This window comes from Podarcis bocagei (assembly GCF_964188305.1).
Source record: "Podarcis bocagei genome assembly, chromosome: 6".
Lineage (NCBI taxonomy): Eukaryota > Metazoa > Chordata > Lepidosauria > Squamata > Lacertidae > Podarcis > Podarcis bocagei.
The window spans coordinates 31,636,880-31,659,021 of NC_138130.1; the positions used below are offsets into that span (position 1 = coordinate 31,636,880).

At 42.3% G+C, this 22,142-nt stretch overlaps 1 protein-coding gene across 4 annotated transcripts in view; it reads right to left on the minus strand.

Annotated features, from left to right (window-relative positions):
- Positions 1-22,142, minus strand: part of NPAS2 (neuronal PAS domain protein 2) — a 106,093-nt gene that overhangs the window by 29,645 nt on the left and 54,306 nt on the right. For all 4 annotated transcript variants that reach the window (XM_081198331.1, XM_081198330.1, XM_081198328.1 and 1 more), the window contains 7 exons: positions 15,950-16,003; positions 11,607-11,755; positions 10,970-11,061; positions 8,256-8,345; positions 7,791-7,911; positions 6,004-6,117; positions 1,148-1,266 (listed from right to left, as the gene is read on the minus strand). In XM_081198331.1, coding sequence (XP_081054457.1) covers positions 1,148-1,266; positions 6,004-6,117; positions 7,791-7,911; positions 8,256-8,345; positions 10,970-11,061; positions 11,607-11,755; positions 15,950-15,981 — 717 coding nt within the window. In that variant the 5' untranslated portion in view covers positions 15,982-16,003. The remainder of the gene's footprint in view (positions 1-1,147; positions 1,267-6,003; positions 6,118-7,790; positions 7,912-8,255; positions 8,346-10,969; positions 11,062-11,606; positions 11,756-15,949; positions 16,004-22,142) is intronic.

A 22,142-nucleotide genomic window follows, 5' to 3' on the forward strand; every position in this document is an offset into this window, starting at 1 on the left:
AATAGAAAAGAAAAAATTAATATCTCTGTCTAATAGCTAAATAGCAACTCCACCCAGTTTATTAGTTTTAACTGGTGCTGGGCTACTTATTCTGGACCTAATGACAAAACAGATTAAATGTTTTCATTCCTAATATAGTTCAGCCTGGATAGCTCAGTTAGTAAGAACATGGTGCTGATAACACCAAGGTTGTAGGTTTGATCCCTGTATGGGACAGCTGTATATTCGTGTGTTGCAGGGAGTTGGACTAGTTGATCCTCAGGGTCCCTTCCAAGGCTACATTTCTATTATTCTATTAATTGTTTTGGAAAAATTTACAGCTAGATGGATACTGATGAAGACGACCTCTTTCTGTTGAGTGGAGTCCACTCCAGCTAAAATAAAATAAAAACTTACTTAACACAGAGTCTTGTTGAGAGTCCCTAGATCCAGCAGTTTTTGGCATGCATATTTGGAGACTGAACACAAGGATGACAAATCCTATGATAAGCACTCCTGAGGCAGAGATCACTCTCCACAGGGAGGCTTGCTCTTGAAGCAATGTAACATGTGCATTGGCCCATTCTGTTCCACAAAGAAAGCCCCTCAGATTGCTTTTGCGGACATGAGAGAACAACTGCATTCCATCCCTAGTTCCGCATACACGGGCAGATGTTTTGGATAAGTATCAAATTGACCAGGCTCAGATTATCAGCTGACTTACCAGCAGCAGAGGGATGGGGTGGTGGTGGCAATCTCAGAGAGGTATTTCTAACAACTTATTTACTTAGAACATTTATATCCTCCCTTTCCGGGCTCCGGCCCAACAATACCTGATTTTAGCTTCAGCAAGATGCCTGCTGGCAGTTGACTTGAAAAGTTGCATGCATTGCCTCACGGAGCCTCAAGGTGCTCCCCTGCTGCTTTTTGTACCGATTTACCTTCAGAAATATTGAACACCTTACCGACGGCCATTCCGTTATGCCAAGGTACAATGTATGTCCCTGCTCTGCAAGCCATGGCTTTGGGAGGAGCCACCATATACGGAGAGAGGAAGCTCCGCCTATCCCTAACGCCTTGTACACACTCCCGAGTGGGAAGATAAGGGACTGAAAGGGCTGATACGACTACAAAGACTTTTAACAGACTCTAAGACATACACACTTGCCTTTAGAAACTGAGGTGTTGCCAGTCGAACAGTAGCGACAAAGCAGACTTGTTTTCCTAGTGGTGTTCTGTAACCTCTTGGAACAGCACCATCAAAGCCATTACAAGCAGATATAGGCACTGGATAAGAAAAGTGCGAGACAAAGAGTTGTGCCTTTTAGTGTATTTAGCTCCCACTATTTTATACATATAGAAATGCGCCGATACTAGGTATCACTCAGAGAGGTATGTGTCTGGGCAGTGCTTTTAAGGTTATGTATGTGTATATGTATGTATTATTTTTAAGGAATTAGCTGAATAATAAAAAAAATGAAGTCACAACTTAAAGTCAAGCCAGAAAGTAAGCTGGAGGGTATTCAACACTAAGCTTTACTCAGTGTAGGCTTTCTGAAATTAATGGCCCGAACGTATAGTCTTCATTCATTCATTCAGTCTACTCTTGAGTGAACCTTAGTTGACTACCCCCTCCCTGTCATTGCTGAACAGCAGTATAGCAGATGGGTTGGAGAACAATGTCAAGTGAGAAGCAATAGGTGGGAGGAGATGCTGAACCCCCCCTCAAGATAGATGGGAGGGGTTGGGATAGATAGAAGTAGCAAGAAGAGATAAAGATCACTATTCCCCTCAAACTCAGTCCCCCCCCCCCCGGAAAATCTCTCCTAGCTTTACAGGTTTTCAGCACAGCACAGATTTGAAATGTGTGACCATGACGTCTCATTCCACTCTCGGAGAAGCTTCCACTTCCCTATTAGCGAAATGTGTCACTTTCAGTGCTGTGGAATATGATTCTGTTTTTCCTGGTCTATCCAATTCTGGCTGATATTGACCTCCTTTATTACAGGCTAGTTGTGTGCAGATATATTTTCTGCCCTGCCCATGAGTATTGAAATATGCAATCTGCTACCTACGCTCTGAGTTGTGCAATTCTGGAAAAAGCACAGCATGAGATTCTGGCTGCTAGCCTGAAACCAAAAGGTTATATAAAAAAAAAACCCTAGAGGATATAGTTTTTAAAACACTTGTTTTCATGTCGAAATTATATTCCATTTGTTTCCGCGCTGAATTCCACATCTATTTCATCAAATAACAGTACCTGTCTATTATTTCACATCTTAATTCATTTTGCCATGACTGAAGAAAAAAGGCTCAATTCACAGAGACACACAGCCAAACAGATATCGCTTCTCATGCAGAAATGCATCTGCATAAAAAACGCAGTTGTGTATTTGCTGTTGCATCACCACTGTGCCCATTTTCACTTGTGCATCACAAAGATGCTTTTAAACATTTATGTAATGGCTAAAAGGGGTTTCTGCACTGGTGTGCGTCTGATAAGATGGTCCTTTTATATTGGTAAATTCAGAGTCATATGAAACTAAGAAAAAAGAATGCTTCACCACATTTTTTTTTAAAAAATGCTGTTAGTTATATGGTCTGGCACCAACCAGTTATGCAGGGTTTATACAGTCTTGCAGACTGTGGAATTGTGAGTTCTGACAAGCACAGTGTAAATACGATATGACCATTTGAGCTAATATCACCAACTTTTTAAACATTACTCCTAGAATGAATTCAGGCAAACAACTGAAGTGAAATCCAAGAAATAGTTGGAAGTAATTAAACAAATTATTACTTTCGTTATTATATTGCCACAAAGCAGCCTTTTAGTGCATACTAGAAATACAAAGCTGTTTTCCATTCAGTAAGAATATTCTACTGTATGAACACACAGTTCTGGGGAAGTGGGGCAGGGATATTTACGCCACTTCCACTCTAACCCTATAACAGTCCATTTTAATAAATCACAGCTCCTCAGTATGCCAAGGATCACTGTGAATTGGTTCTGGTTTACAAAACAGTTGCCTCTGGTTATTTGCAAATTACTTGGCATGTGTTTTCTTTTTAATGCTGTCTACATACCTACCTCTTTTATATTTTTCTGAAGCAACTGGGATGTCCCAGACCATATATGCATACCTGTAACTTTCCTTCCTTAATTTTAAAATATACTCTCAGTAATTGGTGGATGCAAACTGCTAAGCACTAGAAAGAAGAAAGAATTATTTGGATCCAGACAGAGAGATGTCTCCCTCTCCCTCTGTGTGTGTGTGTATAAGGAGCTTTCCATAGGTCTTGCCAATGAGTGATGCTGGTGCCAACACACATCTCCATTCTGAAGCTCATCCAATACCTACTGAACTGGCATGGGAATAAGGGTGCCTCTGGGTCACAAGGTGTTACCAGTTGCTCAATACTACAGCTGGATTGTGAAGAATTGTACAGAGACAATAGGCAAGAAGAAGAAGAAAATGCATGAAAGTGAGCAACAGGGACAGATCATCCTAATAGTACCATGCCCTGCTAGGCTGCAATTCCCTACCTTTATAGCACCAGCTTCTTATGGCTATGCAAACATTACGCTAAAGAGAGGGAAATCACTATAAACTATCCTAAAGTGCAGGTTAATAAGGAATTTTTGCAAAGTTAATCTAGCTTGCAGTAAAGAATACTTTGATAGGATGGAATTTTTTACTTGCTACGTAAACTATAACTGACCAAGGCAAGGGACCGAATCCTGCATAGTATAGAACTTCCAACACTGCAATTCTATGTTTCTATGATGCCCATTGACAGAGGAGCTGAAACCATTCCTAGCTGAATGCAGCAACATTTTAAATTCTCTCAATGGGCCTTTCTAGAGAATGCTAAGCCTCACCTTAGACTTTGTGCTAACATTCATTTTCAGCGACATTAGAGAAATATCTCGTGCAATGGAGTGCGCATTCAAGTGTGGAAAGGAAAGACTGGCTGTGGGGAAGAAAGATATGCTATTGCTGGCTTTTAAAAATGTGGCTAGCTGCATGCTCCAGCTTAAGATAAGGGGAATGAATAATTTCCAGACCATTAAAAAGAACCCCAAATAAAGCTAAATAAAATGGCTGAGCACTGCTGTGGTTCTGCAGTAACCAATATAGTGTCCTCCAGATGTTGAGTTCATCTCTCATCATCCCTGAGCACAGAACATGCTGGCTGGGGCTGATAGGACTTGGACTCCCGCAACATCTGGAGGGCACCGTGTTGGCTACGTCTGCAGTGGATGATCAACTTTGCTGCTGTTTGGTGAAAGAAAATAAATCTTTGGATAAGTGCTCCTGCACAGCGGCTACATGTGAACATGCAGTACCAAGAGATTTTAAAATTAAACAACAACCACCAAAATGGCCCAGGCGCAGGTTGGGGGAATTGTGTTGCTCACCACTAGTTATAACACAGGAAATAAGAAATGCCTCTGACACCTGTGCAACCATATTACTACGCACAACACACTAGCAATTAATGTGCTATGTGGAAGGACTACTTCGTTTTACTAGAATGAAAATGTTACGACTACGGTGGTACCCCGCAAGACGAATGCCTCGCAAGACGGAAAACCCGCAAGACGAAAGGGTTTTCTGTTTTGGAGGTGCTTCGCAAGACGAATTTCCCTATGGGCTTGCTTCGCAAGACGAAAGCCCATAGGGAAATCTCCGGGGACCTCTTTTAAATGCTGGTGGTGGGGAGCAAAGCCTTTCCCCCCCTCCGGCCTTCAGAAGAGGTCCAGGAAGGCCGGCGGGGGCTGAAAGGCTTTGCTCCCCACCGCCAGCATTTTAAAAGCAGTCCGGGATAGCAGGGAAGAGCTTCCCGCTATCGCGGACAGCTTTTGAAGGCAGGCGGGGGGGAGCAAAGACTTTCGCCCCCCGCCCGCCTTCAGAAGAGGTCCAGGACCTCTTCTGAAGGCGGGCGGGGGGCTAAAGTCTTTGCTCCCCCCTGCCTGCCTTCCCGGACGGCTTTTGAAGGCAGGCGGGGGGGGCAAAGACTTTCGCCCCCCGCCCGCCTTCAGAAGAGGTCCAGGACCTCTTCTGAAGGTGGGCGGGGGGCTAAAGTCTTTGCTCCCCCCTGCCTGCCTTCCCGGATGGCTTTTGAAGGCAGGCGGGGGGGGCAAAGACTTTCGCCCCCCCCCGCCGCCTTCAGAAGAGGTCCAGGACGAAAGTCTTTGCCCCCCCCCACCTGCCTTCAAAAGCCGTCCGGGAAGGCAGGCAGGGGGGAGCAAAGACTTTAGCCCCCCGCCCGCCTTCAGAAGAGGTCCAGGACCTCTTCTGAAGGCGGGCGGGGGGCGAAAGTCTTTGTCCCCCCTGCCTGCCTTCCCAGGGGCTTTTACATCGCCCCGGACAGCGGAGAAGTCCTCCGCTGTCCCGGGCGATTTTAAAATGCCGCCCGCCAGCATTTTAAGATCGCCCCGGACAGCGGAGAAGTCCTCCGCTGTCCCGGGGTTTTTTAAAATCCTGGGGGTGGGAAGAAAAGCCCTTGTCCCCCCCCCCCCAGCCTTCAGAAGAGGTCGGGGGACATACTGTCCCCGGACCTGGTCTGAAGGCGGTTTCCCTAGGAACGCATTAATTGATTTTCAATGCATTCCTATGGGAAACCGTGCATCGCAAGATGAAAAACTCGCAAGAAGAAAAAACTTGCGGAACGAATTAATTTCGTCTTGCGAGGCACCACTGTATATTCCACGGAAATGTTACGAACTTGCAACAGAGGTGGATCTCTGTCACATTCTTTACACAAGAAAATGGATCAAGTGCTCTGGGTTTGCTTCGAACTTCAGCTTTGCAGTCTAGTCATAACCACATTTACTCATAAGTAAATCCCACCTAGTTCAATGCTTGGTATTGTGGTCTAAGCAACTGGTTGTTGTCATTCTGTCTGAAATTGCTCTGTTAATGTTGGAAATGCACATGCACCCACACAGAGAATGCTCAACCCCCTATATACATTTATTTAGTCACTGGTTATAGTTACAGAATAGCTGAGACTTACCATGACTGTAAGACAGAAAGTTTCCTACAAATTTTATATATTCGTATGTTGGAAATTCCTTTGGGTTCAGACTTCCCCTCAGAAGATGACAGCAAAATTCCAAATCTTCGTCAGCTGGAATTTTTAAAAAACACATGTCAAAAAGTCAAAATAAATATTATTTGTAAACTAAACACAATGATATTCACATAATGAGGCAAATGGAAGAACCACAATGAATTCAAGAATGCTGTCTGTAGTCACAAAGGCCCACAGTCTGCTGGATGAATCTTTGCATAAACCTAGGCTGCTCAGAACTATAAATAGGTATTTCTCATGCATACTTAAAGCCAGGGATTGAGTTTAACTCTTAATCCCATTTTTCAGTACCATTCCATGAAATAAATCATGCAAGCTTAATATACGTATATGTGATTGCCAGCAATCCAATGCAAAAAATCAACTTCACATTGCAATTTTTATTGTCATCTCTTTTCCTTTTCCTGCATAACAAAATTATTCTTTATTTATTTATTCTGGGGGGAAAAATCTTTTTTAATTAAAACAGTTTCTTACACTGCAAAAAAGGAGAAGAGTATCTTGTGGCACCATGCATCTGATGATGTAGGTTGTAGACTATGGCAGCTTATACCATTATAATTTTGCTAGTTTTTAAAACAGGTTAACCATAGATAGAATTGATTAAAATGAATCTGTCTTATTAACTAGTAATCCCGGATCCTTCTCCCATGCTTGCCCTTTTAATAGTTCAAAGCACTGTGATTTTAAAATCAATATGTAAAAAATTCTACAAGTTCTCATGTGTAATAATAAAAATAATAATTTATGAACAGATGACTACAACAGGATCTGATTAAAGTCTCCTTATATGTATATCCAACTAAAATAACACTTTTCCTTAAGATTCAACAATGTATTATTAACATAGCTGCGAACAGTCCCATTTTTTAGTACAATAAGCGTGATTATTATAGATTTTACATTGCATAGAAGAATAATTCTCTATAGACTGGTTCCCTTAGCTTCAAAATGAAAAATATAATACATGAACTATCCTTTCCCAAAAACATATGTAATGTCATGGCCAGCAAAGCATTCTTTCAAGTGTACTGTACAGACCCTTAAGAGATAAATAAATCTTAGAGCCGATGGGTGGGATCCAACTAATATGTCAGGGCAAGGATTTATCCTTCTGCAGCAGAACTTCCCCTCCTCTCCTCGTGCACCCCCTAAATCTGTTCTAGTGATTCCTGCAACAATCCACAGCAGATCTGAGCAGGGTGAGGGGCACACACTGGGGAGGGAGGAGGTGGGGAAAGTTCTGTTGCACTAGCATAAATCCTTGCACTGACTAAACCTATTAGCTGGATACTATTAAAGGTAAAGGGACCCCTGACTATTAGGTCCAGTCGTAGCCAGCTCTGGGGTTTCAGCGCTCATCTCGCTTTATTGGCTGGGGGAGCTGGCGTACAGCTTCTTGGTCATGTGGCCAGCATGACTAAGCCGCTTCTGACAAACCAGAGCAGCGCACGGAAACGCTGTTTACCTTCCCGCTGGAGCGGTATCTATTTATCTACTTGCACTTTGACATGCTTTCGAACTGCTAGGTAGGCAGGAACAGGGACCGAGCAACGGGAGCTCACTCCATCGCGGGGATTCGAACCGCCGACCTTCTGATCAGCAAGTCCTAGGCTCTGTGGTTTAACCCACAGCACCACCCACGTCCCTGGATACTATTACTGCCCTGTTAATTTTTGTCCCATGAATGCAGTAGAAGTAATACTCACATTTTAAGTACTCTGATGAGACAGTATCCATCAATAGCATGTGAGATGATAATATTTTATAAATGTCTGAATGTTCTTGCTCTGGGAGGAAATTCAACAGGTTCTGATCCATCACGTCAGACTGCAAGTAACAAAAGTGTCCATTACAGAAATGAACAAAATATGGTATTCCTATTCTTTGCCATCACTAAATAAATAAATAAATAAATAAATAAATAATAAAAAAAGCAAATCTACAAAAACCATGCAGTGCATTTTGGCCTGAAAATCCCATGGAACTCAGGAGAGCTCCTTTCTGAGTAGGTACCGTAAGTATAATAAGTCTGCATTCTTAATTTTCAAATGTTATGTTAGGCATGCAGTTCCAGGATTTTACATTAGCTGTACTCACAGCCAGACCCCTTTGTTGCGTGCGAGGAACCCTCATTGAGAGATCCTCAATATGGAACCACAAGAGCTACTCACGGGTAAATGTCCAAGAAGAGGTGTGATACTGTCAGAAACATACACAATGCTTCCATCTGTTGTAACAGCTATTACAAATCCATCTAATGCCTGATAGAAAGAAGAAGAAAGAAATAGAATGGGTGGGAGTATTGTTAGGTGAAAACTGGGGGTTCAAACCTTTCAGCTGAATCCTTTTACACAGAATATTTCCTTATTTCAACTTTGTAGCTCCACAGAAGCTCTCGGAGATCAGACAGGATTTGTTTTGTCTCCTAAGAGCCTGGGTTTAATTGCCCTTCAGCACTTGAAGCTGTTGCAAATGGAGCTGGTCTGTCTGGTCGCACAGCTACACGCTTGACTCTCAAGAAAAGAAAAGAAATACGTTGAAGAAAAGTTAAGGGAAAGGGTGCTATTCATACTAAGAACCAATTGAAATTTTATCACTGGTAGCTTTATCGTTCTCCCCTCCTCTTTTTTCCTTACCTCTGTGTTCCAAATTTATTTATTTTTTTGCATTTTTAAACTGCTTCTGCCACTGCCACAACTAAACCCTTAACTTAAAAAAAATATATAAAGAAAACATTCCAGTCAGAATCTGTGGGATGCACAAAAGTGGCCCAAGAAATTAATTTAATGCAGCCTCTGGACACTTACTGCCTGTATTTGTAAAGTATTTGTAGAGCTCCTCATTACAGCTAAAGAGTGTCTCATTACATCATTTACTCATTCCCTAATTCACTATAACCAAAAAAATCTATGTAACAATTTAGGGCTCCTTCCTCAACCACCCAGCAGGACAGTCAACACCTTTCTTCTTTTGTATCACTTTTTTCCAAGTTAGTTGTTTTGTTTTGTTTTTGCAGCCGTAAATGCTCACTTCTCCGAGAACTGAAGGTGAGATGCCTTTGACAGCTACATTAATTAAGCTCATGGTCCACATTTGGCTAGAACACAATTTTCTACTCTTGAAATACTTAAATCTTGAGAAGAAAGAATCCTCCAGAGATAGCTGTCTTGAGCTCGTTACAGTGGAGATTTGTTTGAGTAAATGGTTTATTTATCTTTAATACATTATACATTTTGCAGATGGGTTCTCATTAGGATTTTATGGAAGAATCTGATCAATGTATCCAAACATGACACTATTTTTACTTCTTTGTTTGCAAACAGTTCGTGCAACAGAAGGATGGGCCACTTTTCTGCAAAAACTCTGCTGAAACTGCCTCGTTTGTACAAAAGCAAGCCGGTTACAGCTGTGAGCCAAGCTGTGAGCCAAGCAGAACTTCAGCAGGTGAAGCCTTTTTTTGCCAAACAAACATAGTGATGGAGAAAATTTGCTTAAACACAGAAGAGCAATTCCAGAAAACGTTAGCAACTAATAATATCATCGTAAGAGAATTCAAGGCAATTCAGTTCACTGCTATCAATACACTCATACCCCAGGATGGAACATTCTGTTTTATAATTTCACTTGTGTTTCATATGTAGACCACACAACAAAGACTGGCTCAGGACTGCAGTATCTCAAGAACCGCCTCTCCCCATATGAACTGACCTAGACCCTATGATTGTCAGCTGAGGCCCTTCTTCATGTGCTTCCTCCGAAAGAGGTTTGGAGGGCAGCAACACGAGAACGGGCCTCTTCTGCGGTAGCTCCCCGCTTGTGGAATGCCCAGGGAGGCTCATATCTTTGTTACATATCTTTAGGCACCAGGCAAAAACATTCCTCTTCAACCAGGCCTTTGGCTAATTGATCCATCTATGGCCTTTTATACCGGGTGGGGAGATATTGCTTTTATTTGTTATTTTTGTGTTTTGTGTTATTGTAAACTGCCCTGTGATTCTCGGATAAAGAGAGTATAGAAATTAAACAAGCAAGCAAATAAATAGTATTGCAGGATTTTCCCTGAGGCATCTCAGGCTTGGAAAAGACATTCTCTGAACATCTACTCTGTATCTAACAATAGGCCTTCAGACATGTTGATATTAAAACGCTACTGGGTTGTGTCCAGATAGCCATGCTTAGACTGGACCCGTTGAAAATGTGGGATCTATGTGAATCTGTAACAGAACCCACCACCTCAATTTATTAACGGAATGTCGATTATAAGACGACTAGTCTAATGTGTAAGGCATTTTGGAACACAAACTTGTTGCGTGCGTGCTACATTGAAAATGCTCCTCTTCCTCGTATGAAAATATAAAGTACACTGAATGCCAGTAAGCATGCGGTATAGCGTTCCAAGCTTTGAATTTTTATTTTCAACATTAAATTACATCAGATGAGGTAGTGAGGTCACTGTTGCTTACCGGGAAGGAAAGGGGCAAGGCAGCAGGGAGGTCAGAGTAGTGCTTCCTTTGGTACACTGACCTCTCTACATCCTTGTACCTCAACTTCTCCTTCTTATTAAGCAGCAGCGACATCGCAACACTTCACCAGGTGAGCTCCTTGAATTTTTCCCTACACTTACTTTCCAGTTAGTGGGGTTGCCTATTATTATCATTATCCATCCTTCACCAGAAGATCCCAGGTTGGTTCAGAGTTGTATGCACACAACATTAAAACAAAATTTTAACTATTAAAAAACAATAATTTTGAAACAGCCAGCTTGCGTTTGCTTGCCTAATATGAAAGCCAGGAAGGCAATCAAGCAATGGGCATGGGCATGTAGCCACAGTTTACATTGGAAGAACACACACATTCACAACTTTGCAAAAATTGAGTTTTTCACCTCTAACATCAGCTGGGTGAATTCTTCGTTGCTGAGAAAGGAAGGCTTCCATTCCTGCTGAGTGTTACAAATCTCTGTTTGTGTCGAGAATTCTAAACAAATGAAAACATTTCTGTTATATATCTACCAATACGTTATCCAACCGGCAAGGGGGGGGGGGGACTGGAACTTTCTTAGGCAAAAAAAAAAAAAAAAAGAACACAACTTCTGTTAATAGTTCTAGATGGTTGTAAGTCTGTGGAAAGACCCACTGGAGGAACTATATAATTTCGGAAACGGACAGTCATCTATCTTGGAAAACTTCAACCATGAAATTTTGACTGTTTTAAGAAGCCTCAGCATTACCCAGGACAGTACAGTGGTACCTTGGGTTAAGTACTTAATTCGTTCCGGAGGTCCGTACTTAACCTGAAACTGTTCTTAACCTGAAGCACCACTTTAGCTAATGGGGGCCTCCTACTGCTGCCGCGCCGCCGGAGCACGATTTCTGTTCTCATCCTGAAGCAAAGTTCTTAACCTGAGGTACTATTTCTGGGTTAGCGGAGTCTGTAACCTGAAGCGTATGTAACCTGAAGAGTATGTAACCCGAGGTACCACTGTAATTGGATGAATAAGTGGGCATGGCTGTGTTACTTACCATTGTGTTTCTGAAGAAAGCCAATGACTTTTTCAAGTACTGTAGTTTTGTCCATTTTGCGGGTGTTTCCTGGAAGCATTGAGCTGAGCTCCTTGATAAGAATATTGAACTGGTCACGTCTCTTCTTCTCAGATTTGTTACGTGAAGCCCTACAAACAAGAGAAAACTGTCAATAGACACACACACACACACACACACCATGGTTATTCAAAATTATTTCTCATTATGGTGCATCACTAAGAAAAGCAAAGGAAGCTGACATAAAACAAGAGTTCTTCGTGTAATTTTATATTCATTTTTACAACAAATAAGATTTTCTAAAGCTATGCTGTCTTTTCTCAGGGATCACAAAAGGAAGTGTACTACAAGGAAAAGATAAACTTGGGGAGCAGCCCAAACCCAAGAACCACAAGGATGAGGGAGGTTTGGAATAAGTGGATCTTTGGCTGACCCTAGGTTCCTTACCCCATCTCAACCACAGGTACATTGGTCTAGGTTCTCCATCCTCAGCCAGCTCAACTTGAAGCAAGTTCTGAAAAAGAGGGGTGGCAGGAGGAGACCTGTTCCTGTTCCTGTTCCAAACTCTGTTCAGCTGTTACATGACATAGCAACCCACTGGCAAAAAGAGTGGCACAAGTCAAACTCTATTTTAAAGACCTGTTTTCTGTCTGCCAGGCTCAGGCTAGCTCCACCGTTGGTAGCCCCACTCCTGAACAGAGCTCAGAAAGAATGAATTACACTGGCATAATTTACCCCAGCATAAATTATACTGGCTTCCTATAGTTTGGATTGCTCTACAAATTTGGACGCTACACTAGATTGACGCTGAATAATATTATTGCCAAAGTTGCTCGATCACCACATTCAGTGGCAATCACAGGGGTCAGCAAACGTTTTCAGCAGGGGGACGGTGCACTGTCCCTCAGACCTTGTGGGGGGACAGACTATATTGGGGAGGGGGAAATGAATGAATTCCTATGCCCCACAAATAACCCAGAGATGCATTTTAAATAAAAGGACACATTCTACTCATGTAAAAACACACTGATTCCTGGACCATCCGCGGGCCGGATTTAGAAGGCGATTGGGCAGGATCCAGCCCCTGGGCCTTAGTTTGCCTACCCATGGGCTAACACAACCAAACCTCATACCACTTTTTAAACTTGGGAGTGTTAGGTGAGGTCTGTACTTCACCCGCCCGCCAACGGTCCCCCCAAAACGGTACTCCTGTCTTGTCAGGATTCAACAAGATAGGATGTGCTGTCATGCACAAGAAGTATTTCCAGTAAGAAAGAATGGTAAATGGGTGTTTCTTGTTTATTTGATTACTACAAGAGAAAAGAAAAGGCTCAGGTCCATGTGTTAATAATAAGCATTAATAAAGAAAGCTGAATTCAAGTTCCTGTATCTAGTTGTATCATTTATGCCCAATCTTGCTTGTCAACTCTAAGGGAATGCACTTATTCACCCCATATTCGGCACATTATCTAGCACACTCTTGTTTTCATATGGAATAGTGGGCTTCTGCGTCTTGAAAACACATAGATTAGAAAAAAAGACAGTTGATCTAAGCAGCAGAATAGCATGACCTATATTAGTAGAGGAAAGCTGCAGGGTACAAAGAAACTAAAAAAGAGATGTTGCTAAATCAAATAGTGGCCAGACTAGAAATTCTTTCATTAAAGAAAAGCATCATGGTGAAAACTAAACCAGATGCAATCTAAGGCGCTGTATAAGCCAATTAATCTCCTGTTTTCACAAAAATGAGAAAGTATCCAGGAAGAGAGAGAAAACTACTAGCAAACAGCTGCTGTGAAACTCCAGATGCCAGTCAGATCTGAAAGTTATTACAGCCTTTCATTTCAACAATCTTTTACACTTCCTCGGGCACCCCAAATGAGATGATAGCAATCTCCTTTGTGTGGATTTATCAGTGTTGTTGTTGTACCAGCATGTAATACTTGTGCCAGTTTCAGGCATAATATAAAATATGTAATGTCCCCCTGATACAGAGAGCATTTTCTGTGTCCCTAGCTTTTAATTTCCCCCCTCTGGTCTGTCCCTGACCAGAACATAGTTATTTTACCTAGTATAGCATTCTAATGCATCTTCCTTCAGTACAGAAGAGCTCACCTAAGTTTTCTCCCCATAAGAGATGAATCACCTCTTAAACAATACTTGTTTATTACGTTTGTCTTGGCTGTTGTATATTGTTGCTGTAAGCAACTTTCTGAAAACCTTAATGCTAGAGCAGCCCCAGCCTTGTCCCGTCTCCCACCTAGGGCTTAGAACTCAATCCCCATTAAAATATTAGATGCCCTCCTACAAAGTTTTGTCTCTACCTATTGGAAAGAATGGAGGAAAGACTAAGGGCACATCCAGACTTTCGCTATTTTGCAGGTGGGATTCAGTCACATCTGCAATATAGGAGGCAATAATGCGGACTTACATAACAGGAGGGTTGAAAGGACTGCATCTATATAATGCATGTGCAGTGTATTAACCCCCCCGGCCCCGAAAGTGCTATACAAATGTTACGTATGACGATGCTGTATGAAGATGATTGATTGTTTTACTGCTCCTTTTTCCCCCAGAACAATCCTAAGACATCTTGCACTATTTACTATATACACTGGGCCCAGGAGGCGATTTCTCACCCTACCGCCCATACAGGAAAGATGTCTCACTGCAGCAGATAAGGCCCTATGGTGTCAGACTGCTGCCAGCAACTCCTGGCCAGTTGCCCAGGAATGTACAAAGACAAGGAAATGTTTCTTACCGTCCGTTTTTTATTCAGTAGTTACAGAGAGAGGCTATAGAACCCAGCCCCTTGGATAACGGCGTTGTCCTGAGTAAATCTCTACCCCGCCCCCCGTCTTTCCCACTTCCTCATTTGTCAATCGCATCATCTCTCCTACAGGTGCTGATAAGTGCCCTCTGTCTTTGAGCTCTTTGCTCTCCTACTTTCAAGGCTCTCCGGGTTCTGAGACAGTGGGGGTCTGTAATGCTTTCTAAAGGCACACTCTGTCAGATGTCGCCGCCCTGGTGCTTCCTCCTCCTTCTCCTCTCCCATTATTTCCCAGCTTTTCGCCTCATCTGCCTCTGAGCTGTGACCTCCCTCAAACCCCTGTTGCAAATCTAAACTGTCTCCCTCTTCCTCCTCCCTGGAAGAGTCAAGCTGGGGAGGCGGTCTCTACCATTCCTCCTCTGCCCAGTCCCTGACATCTGGCTTCTTAGAAATGTAAACGCTTCAGCGACTCACAAAGCCACCCTTTTTGCTCTGGTGGCCAAAAAGAACAGAAAGAAGATCTTGGACAAAATAGCATTGAACTGTAAGGGAGACACAAAGATCTAAATAGAGACTATTATCTGTGGCGTGACATACCTTTACGTGTACCGGTATTTATTTTTGATTCAGATAAGTCATGGCCACTGGAAGTTATTTGGATTGGTACTGCAGAACACTCCTAACCACTTATATCTGTACTGTTGAAGGGGGTTAGGAAGAAGCGGAGGTGCCCCTTCCTTCACCAGGCTCTGCCACCGGGAGTGTCTCCCCCACTGCACCTGCCAAGAGTGCCACAGAGCAAAGGCTACTGCTGGTGGTGTTCCTGCCACAGTAGCCACCACAAGGCCCTGAAATGGGGCATCACAGTGGCAGGCACAGAGCAGGGCCAGCAAAGGATCTGCTGGAAAGGATCCTGAGGAGTCGGGCCAGCAAAAAAAGTGGAAAATAAGGGCCACCCAGCCAGCGTCCATCCTGGCCAGGCACAAGCAGTGGGGATTTAAGATACAGTGGTGGGTCCACAGCTCTGTTCCTGTCCGCTGTTCACAGCCAGGATTGCTTTCTCGATTCTACAGTGCCTGACATAGTTTACTTCAGGGGAAATAGTTTAATCTGCATCCCATTTACCCTGTACTGTTTTTCAGGTAATTAAGACACAGATAACCTGCCTTTTAACATTTTCCTTTGTTGGTTCTTGTAGGTGCTTTTAAAGTACTAGAAAGATGTGTTTCATGTGAAGCACGAACATTGCCCGCGGGTGTCTCTGTTTCACTTCAGATTCTAGTCTCTCTTAAGGGAACCAAGTGCAGCATTTGACACGGGAAGGGCTTCCCATGGCCCTTTGCTTTTAAAGAACGGCAAGAAAACTCGCGTGTTTTGTGATTCAGCTGTTTTTCATGTTGCGCCAGGTTTTATTGTCTCCTTAGCTTGGTCAAACAAGAGAGAGAGAGGGAGAGAGAGTAAAATAGCTTTGTTATGCATTAAAATTAGGCTCTCATGAAGCTGACAATTCCCAGTATTGAAGGAAAAGGAGATGAAGAGGGGAGAGGGTACTCACCTCTTTGCCCTGTCTTTTTCATCCTCATCCATTAGATTGTCTAAGCAGCTTTTCCTGTTGAAAGAATTCAGGGTAGCTTTAGCACATGTTTCCACTAGATTTCTAGAAAGGTTAGGTTTCAAACAGAATCATTGTTGCTTCACTTAATTCATCACGACACCTAAATGTATTTTAAGCCAGTGGCTCTATGATTCATCATTCTCTCTGCTTGTTTTGGCCAACATTTGGACTGCATTCCTCTGCAAGCGAACAGGGTGTGGAGGGACTCCACATCGGCATCTTGAAGCATTCCCAACAGCTGGCTTGTTCTCAAGGGTCCCAACACAAAAGCTGCTTGCAACACAGCAGCAGTAAGGCCACCTGGGCACCAGGGAAGAACAAGCTCCTGGTTAACTTAAGGTGAGATGCTGGGGAGCCTTGGCTTCCCAAAACTGGCAGTGAAAGACTCCAGTGTGCTTGAAACAAGCTTATCTAATTAAAGAAAAACTGTTCAAATCTCTCCCAAGTACAACTAATGACTTGTCGACACTTCCGCTCGCCCCGTGTCCAGAAACCACGAACGTGATTGAGCGGTTTTCTGATTTACCTGCACCATCTAGGCAATGCTCTAAGAAGTTTCCCCTTTGGTCCGCTCATTTCCCCGGGAAAAGCTGCTCTTTAGCGTTAAATCAGAATAAATGGCAATCTGGGAGAAAACCAGAATTGCTGTTTGCTCCAATTGAGCACTAAAAGCAGAGTGGGGGAAGCAGTGGAAGTGTGGATAAGCCCTAAGACAAGCCAGAAACAGTGTTTCATACCAGCCTAGAATTATTATTATTATTATTATTATTATTATTATTATTATTATTAGTAATATTAATAATAACCCCACCCATCTGGCTGGGTTTCTCCAGCCACTCTGGGCGGCTCCCAAAAGAATATTTAAAACACGATAAATACATCCACCATAACTGCTATTGTTTTGAGCTATTAAATGACCACTGTACTCTCCCTGAATATTTTTCAGTAGCAAATCAAGCTACTGCCTATCCCTTATCAGTGATGCAAAATTAAGCCCTGAGTTAGAAGAAGAAGGAGAAGAAGGAGAAGGAGAAGGAGAAGGAGAAGGAGAAGGAGAAGGAGAACAAGAACAACAAGAAGAAGAAGTCTGATTGTCTGCTTACTTACACCTTCCTGCCCAATAGTTTTGGGAACTCTCTCTCAAATAAAGTTATAGTGCTAAATCTATGAACGGATACTTCTGTTGCAAACAAGCCCTGTACAAATGGGTTGCTTCAGCCGTCCAAGATAACCCTCTGCGCTAAACTTTACATACGGTATAGGGAGAAAAGAGAGAACAAATTTAAACGAACATTCATCGGTGAAGACTGCCATCTGCACAACTCAAAAGAACTCTTTGGTGTGTGCCCGTTCCCTCCTCCCAGCAATGGTAAACAGGATTAGCCTTCTGAACGCAAAACAGGAAAAAGTAGGTCACTTCGGCAACACTGTTCCATGTGATAAATTGATGATGCGATTGTAATGGTCTGCTCACAGTCATCTCTCTCTTTCTCAGCTGACTGCAGTTAACTGAAGGACCATACAAAGATATGTCATAGAAGGTTTGATAAAGGTTGCATGCGCTCCATACATTCATGAGCTTGTAATTCAAGTGGCACCTGGTGTTCTGATTTAAAATAAACAAATAAAAACAAGCATGTGCTACATAACCGCTGAGGAAATTTTACGGGCAAAGTTTGGTAAAAGGTTGAGAAATGGGAGGACTTTCCATGTTCATAATGTGGGTCCTGCTGGTTCCTGGTTGTCTTCTGGAGCTCCACTTGTTGGCAAAACAGTGCATATCCTTTCATTCTGCCCTACCTTATGAAAGAAGCAAACCCAAATAAACTGAATCGTGGGCATGGGATCAACCACGTGTTAGGATTACAGCATTTTCTGGGCATGACGGAATAACCATGACCAAATTCAAGAGAACAACCCTGCTTAATACATGGCTATTTTCCAAGGCTGTCTACACATTACCTGCTTAAAACACAGCTAGATTTTTATTTTTCTCTGTTCAGTTTGAAACTGGTTTGGGGGGGTGTTTGTATCAAAACACAGTATTTCCTATCAAACTACAGCATAGAAACAGAATAGGTATGGATTGTGACTAATGTTGTATGTACACCGCTTCCCAAACCAGTAGTGGAAACACACTGGATGCAGAGCCAAAGAGGAACATCCCCATGCTGGAAGCCACCATTATTTAGTTAAATAAAAATGGGGACTCAGATACCTGAACTAAACTATTCTGCAGCCCTAGGCAAGACCATCTGGATTAGTCAGGTAATTTACGCTACTGAGCCCAAGTATAATAGATTCAAACAATCTCCAATACATTGACAAAACCTTCGTTTTGCCACCTATTCATGCACAAACAGTCACAACATTTTGAGAGCAGTAGAGCCAATTTGGAAATGAACTCATTGTGCTCAATTAAAAAATAAACCTTTCCTCAAATAAAGTAAATTTTAAATGGTTCTTCAAGTTTGCAGCAGGAGCTGGCTGGGGATGGAGCTAATTGGCTAGCAGCCATGATTTCACCAAAATAACTCATCATAAATCCCCAGAATAGTTTTGCATATTTTTTTAAAAAAGGTTTCCCATTTCCCTAAAAAAAGATATCTACAAATGAATAAATAAAAGTACTTGCGGTGCTTAAAAAAAAATACAAAAAAGCAGTAACCCACTTGAAGCATGGGAGAAGGGCATGGCTGATAGCTATAACAGCACTAGGTTCACTGATAGGTATGCCTCCCATTTTAATTGTGAAATGGAGCAGAAGGTGGTTACGCTGAAGAAACTGCTGTGAGCTCTCTCTCCTTAATATTACATCTGTCTTTGCCCTATCTTATCCCTGTTTGAGTTTCATAATTGGGTGCTGCTGGGTTCTTGGTTTCTAGAACAAATGCCACACTGTAAATCGCCCAAGAGGGGTTTGGCTGAAAGTTTACACCCAACAGTAATGCATTTCATGTACTGGAAAATGGTGGCTGGCAATTTGGTAGCGAGCAGCAGAATAAAAACGGGAAGTGATTTTTAGAGTCCTCTTAAAAACTGTACAAAAATATGAAAAGGCACAGTTAGGTGCTTTTGTTTCAATTAACTCTGGTGCATAACAATGCAAGAGACATTGCCAGTGGGTTGTGGATTGATATTAACTTCTGTTGCTAGGTTAATAAAATTATAATGTGGCACTTTGTACATACAAAGGGCACCCGTCTTAAAATAACTGCTTGAAGCTGAAAGCAGTTGACATGACATGAATAACTCCCACAACTGCCCTGTAGATTTCTGTACACTTTCTGAATCATCAGTACAGTAGTGATGATTTGTAGATATAATACAGACTGTGGGAGCTAGTTCTGTAGTTCTGTAGATGCAACGTAAGGTCTGACTATACGGCAAAAAGAAAAGCGAATATGAAGTTTGGATTATGAAAAGGAGAAGAAAAGAGAAGAGAGATTTATTTATGTGCCACCCTATAACTGTTATAGTTGTTCTCAGGAAGGCTTAGAGGATGAAAACAGTAAAATGAATAATATAATACAATGTGATACATGCTTAAAATTAAGCTCCAGATCAAAGACTGGGGAAGCATACGAGCAAAAGCAGGTTTCGTAAGGGTTCAGGAAGAGTTGAAATGCCTGGGGAAATAAAAACGTGCTTGCCTGGCACCGAAAGAACATCTGAGCAGTCAGCAGGCAGTTTTCTTCAGAGGGCAATGGATAACTAGATGCCACTACCAAAAAGCACCTTGCACTAGTAAACAACTGCCATATCTCCATCAGGTGAAAACACTGGGAGTAGTAATAATACCTGGAGAAGTATCAGTGACGTGGAACGGTTATTTGGATCAACTCCATCAGCCCTATCCAGCGTAGTCAATGGTCAGGGATTATGAGATCTGTGGTCAAACAACACCTGGAGGGCTAACCCTGATTTAGTTGACCCCTGATCTACTACCCGAGAGTTAGACTGGCCCTCCTCCCCACCCACAAACCAACACTCACCCTCTCTTTAGGCATCTGCCCTCTGACCCTTCTTGATCTGAGACAAAAGCAAGCTCCACCCAGGCCTCTACCAATCTGATCATCACTTCTAGAAGGAACCAGGGGAACTCCCAATATTGACTAGTTGATCCCATCCAATGGCTACAAAACACGGAGGGTGGGAAGCAATTGTGGAAAACTAAGAAAGAGTTTATTGATGATGCAGTTGTAATGAACTGAACTGATAACACAAACTATGAGTGAGGACAATGGAAGTCTTGACTGCATACAAAATAGCTATATTCCAGAAGGCAAAACCCTAGCCTGCATTTCTCTCACATGATGAAGGTGCCTGAAATATACTCAGAGTCGCAAAGTGATTTCATGCTCTTTATTCAGCTCATAGTGGTGAGGAGGAATGAATGAAAGTCCCCTCACAGTATCTGCTTTATATACATTATTTACACAATGGGCTGCACATGATTGGCTAATTCCGGAATTCTACTGTAAGCCAATCAGGTTGTGGATTCACTTCTATCTGAAGCAGGATTGGGTGGTTCCTGCCAACCAATCATACTGCTGCATTGTTCTAGGACCAATCAGACTGCTGCATTCTGAATCCTATTGTTCTAGGACCAATCAGACTGCTGCATTTTGGATCCTATTGTTCTAGGACCAATCAGACTGCTGCAGTTTGGATCCTATTCAACTCAGTACATAACAGTGCCTATGAGTTACTTCAAACTTTTTGCTGTATCACTCCTTCTTCTCTCCTTTCAGGCTGATATAAGTGATCTCATTGTCTCTTCTCTGTATATTTCTAATGTCAAACAAGCCAGTAGAGTATAACATCTACCTATTGATCCCATTTCCTGTTATATTCATGTTCCACCCTCATAAATTCCTTAAGTCACATGTGAGGACAGGTGGGCAAGTGGGCATGGTTTGCAGAAAACTGTCTTGTGGGCCAAACTGAGTCCTGTACAGGGCTGACTTAGGCTACATTGCTTGTCTGCAACTTGCTCTTACAACAATTCATTTGTCCCAGTATGCAAGAAGGAGAAACACACACAGTGGAAATGGTATTCATTATGGACTAAAGGCAGAGTTTTTTAAACTGTGGTTGCCAACCTTGGCACCAAGAAATCTCACCGTGGTCACAATTGGACCCGCGCCAGTAGCAAAATGTGCCTGGGGAATTTCAAACACTGTTCATGGCGTCTCTTGTGGATTTATTTTTAACCGCATTTCAGTTGCTTATTTCATGATTTATATTGCATTACAATTTGAATTCTATGAAATGCAAACTGCAATACAATAACATACAAGCATTAAAGTAAGTATTAAAAACATGTAATTTCTGAAAGCGCATACCTGTAACTTTTGGTAGCAAAGCACTTCACACTTGCATATTGTAAGCTTGCCATCAAACTCCTGACACAGCTGGAGATACTGATTATCTCAAGGTAACACAAGATATGTTGTGACATGCATTTCATTTGATAGATAACTGGGATAGTCATTTGCAGATAGGTAGCCGTGTTGGTCTGCCATAGTCAAAATAAAAAAATTCCTTCCAGTAGCACCTTAAAGACCAACTAAGTTAGTTCTTGGTATGAGCTTTCGTGTGCATGCACACGAAAGCTGTGTATCTGAAGAAGTGTGCATGCACACGAAAGCTCATACCAAGAACTAACTTAGTTGGTCTTTAAGGTGCTACTGGAAGGAATTTTTTTATTTTGGGATAGTCATTATGAGTCTATAAACAAACACTGCAGAAAGGAAATGACCTGTCTTTGTAGACATGCCAGTAATGTCATGGAATGTGCATATCATTCCATGTTTTTTGCTGATAGAATGAGAAAGATTTCTCTTCTCCTAGAAAGAGTGTGTACAGGTGGTTTAGTAGCTGTTCCAGTTCTCCCGTCATTCATTAAGTAATTTGTCTACTGAGCTCTGTCTACAGAAATATCATCCCTCTGCAACCAAGCATACCAATGGCTTGTTTGGAATTGCAACATAGTGCTGATGGTGTTTATGTGACCAAATGAGAAATAAAAACTGAGGCGTGTAAGTTTTGTGGCTGTGTGGAAGGCCAAAGAAGGTGAGTCATGTTATCATGTAGTCCCACAAAGGTTGAAGACAAAAGAGTAATCCTG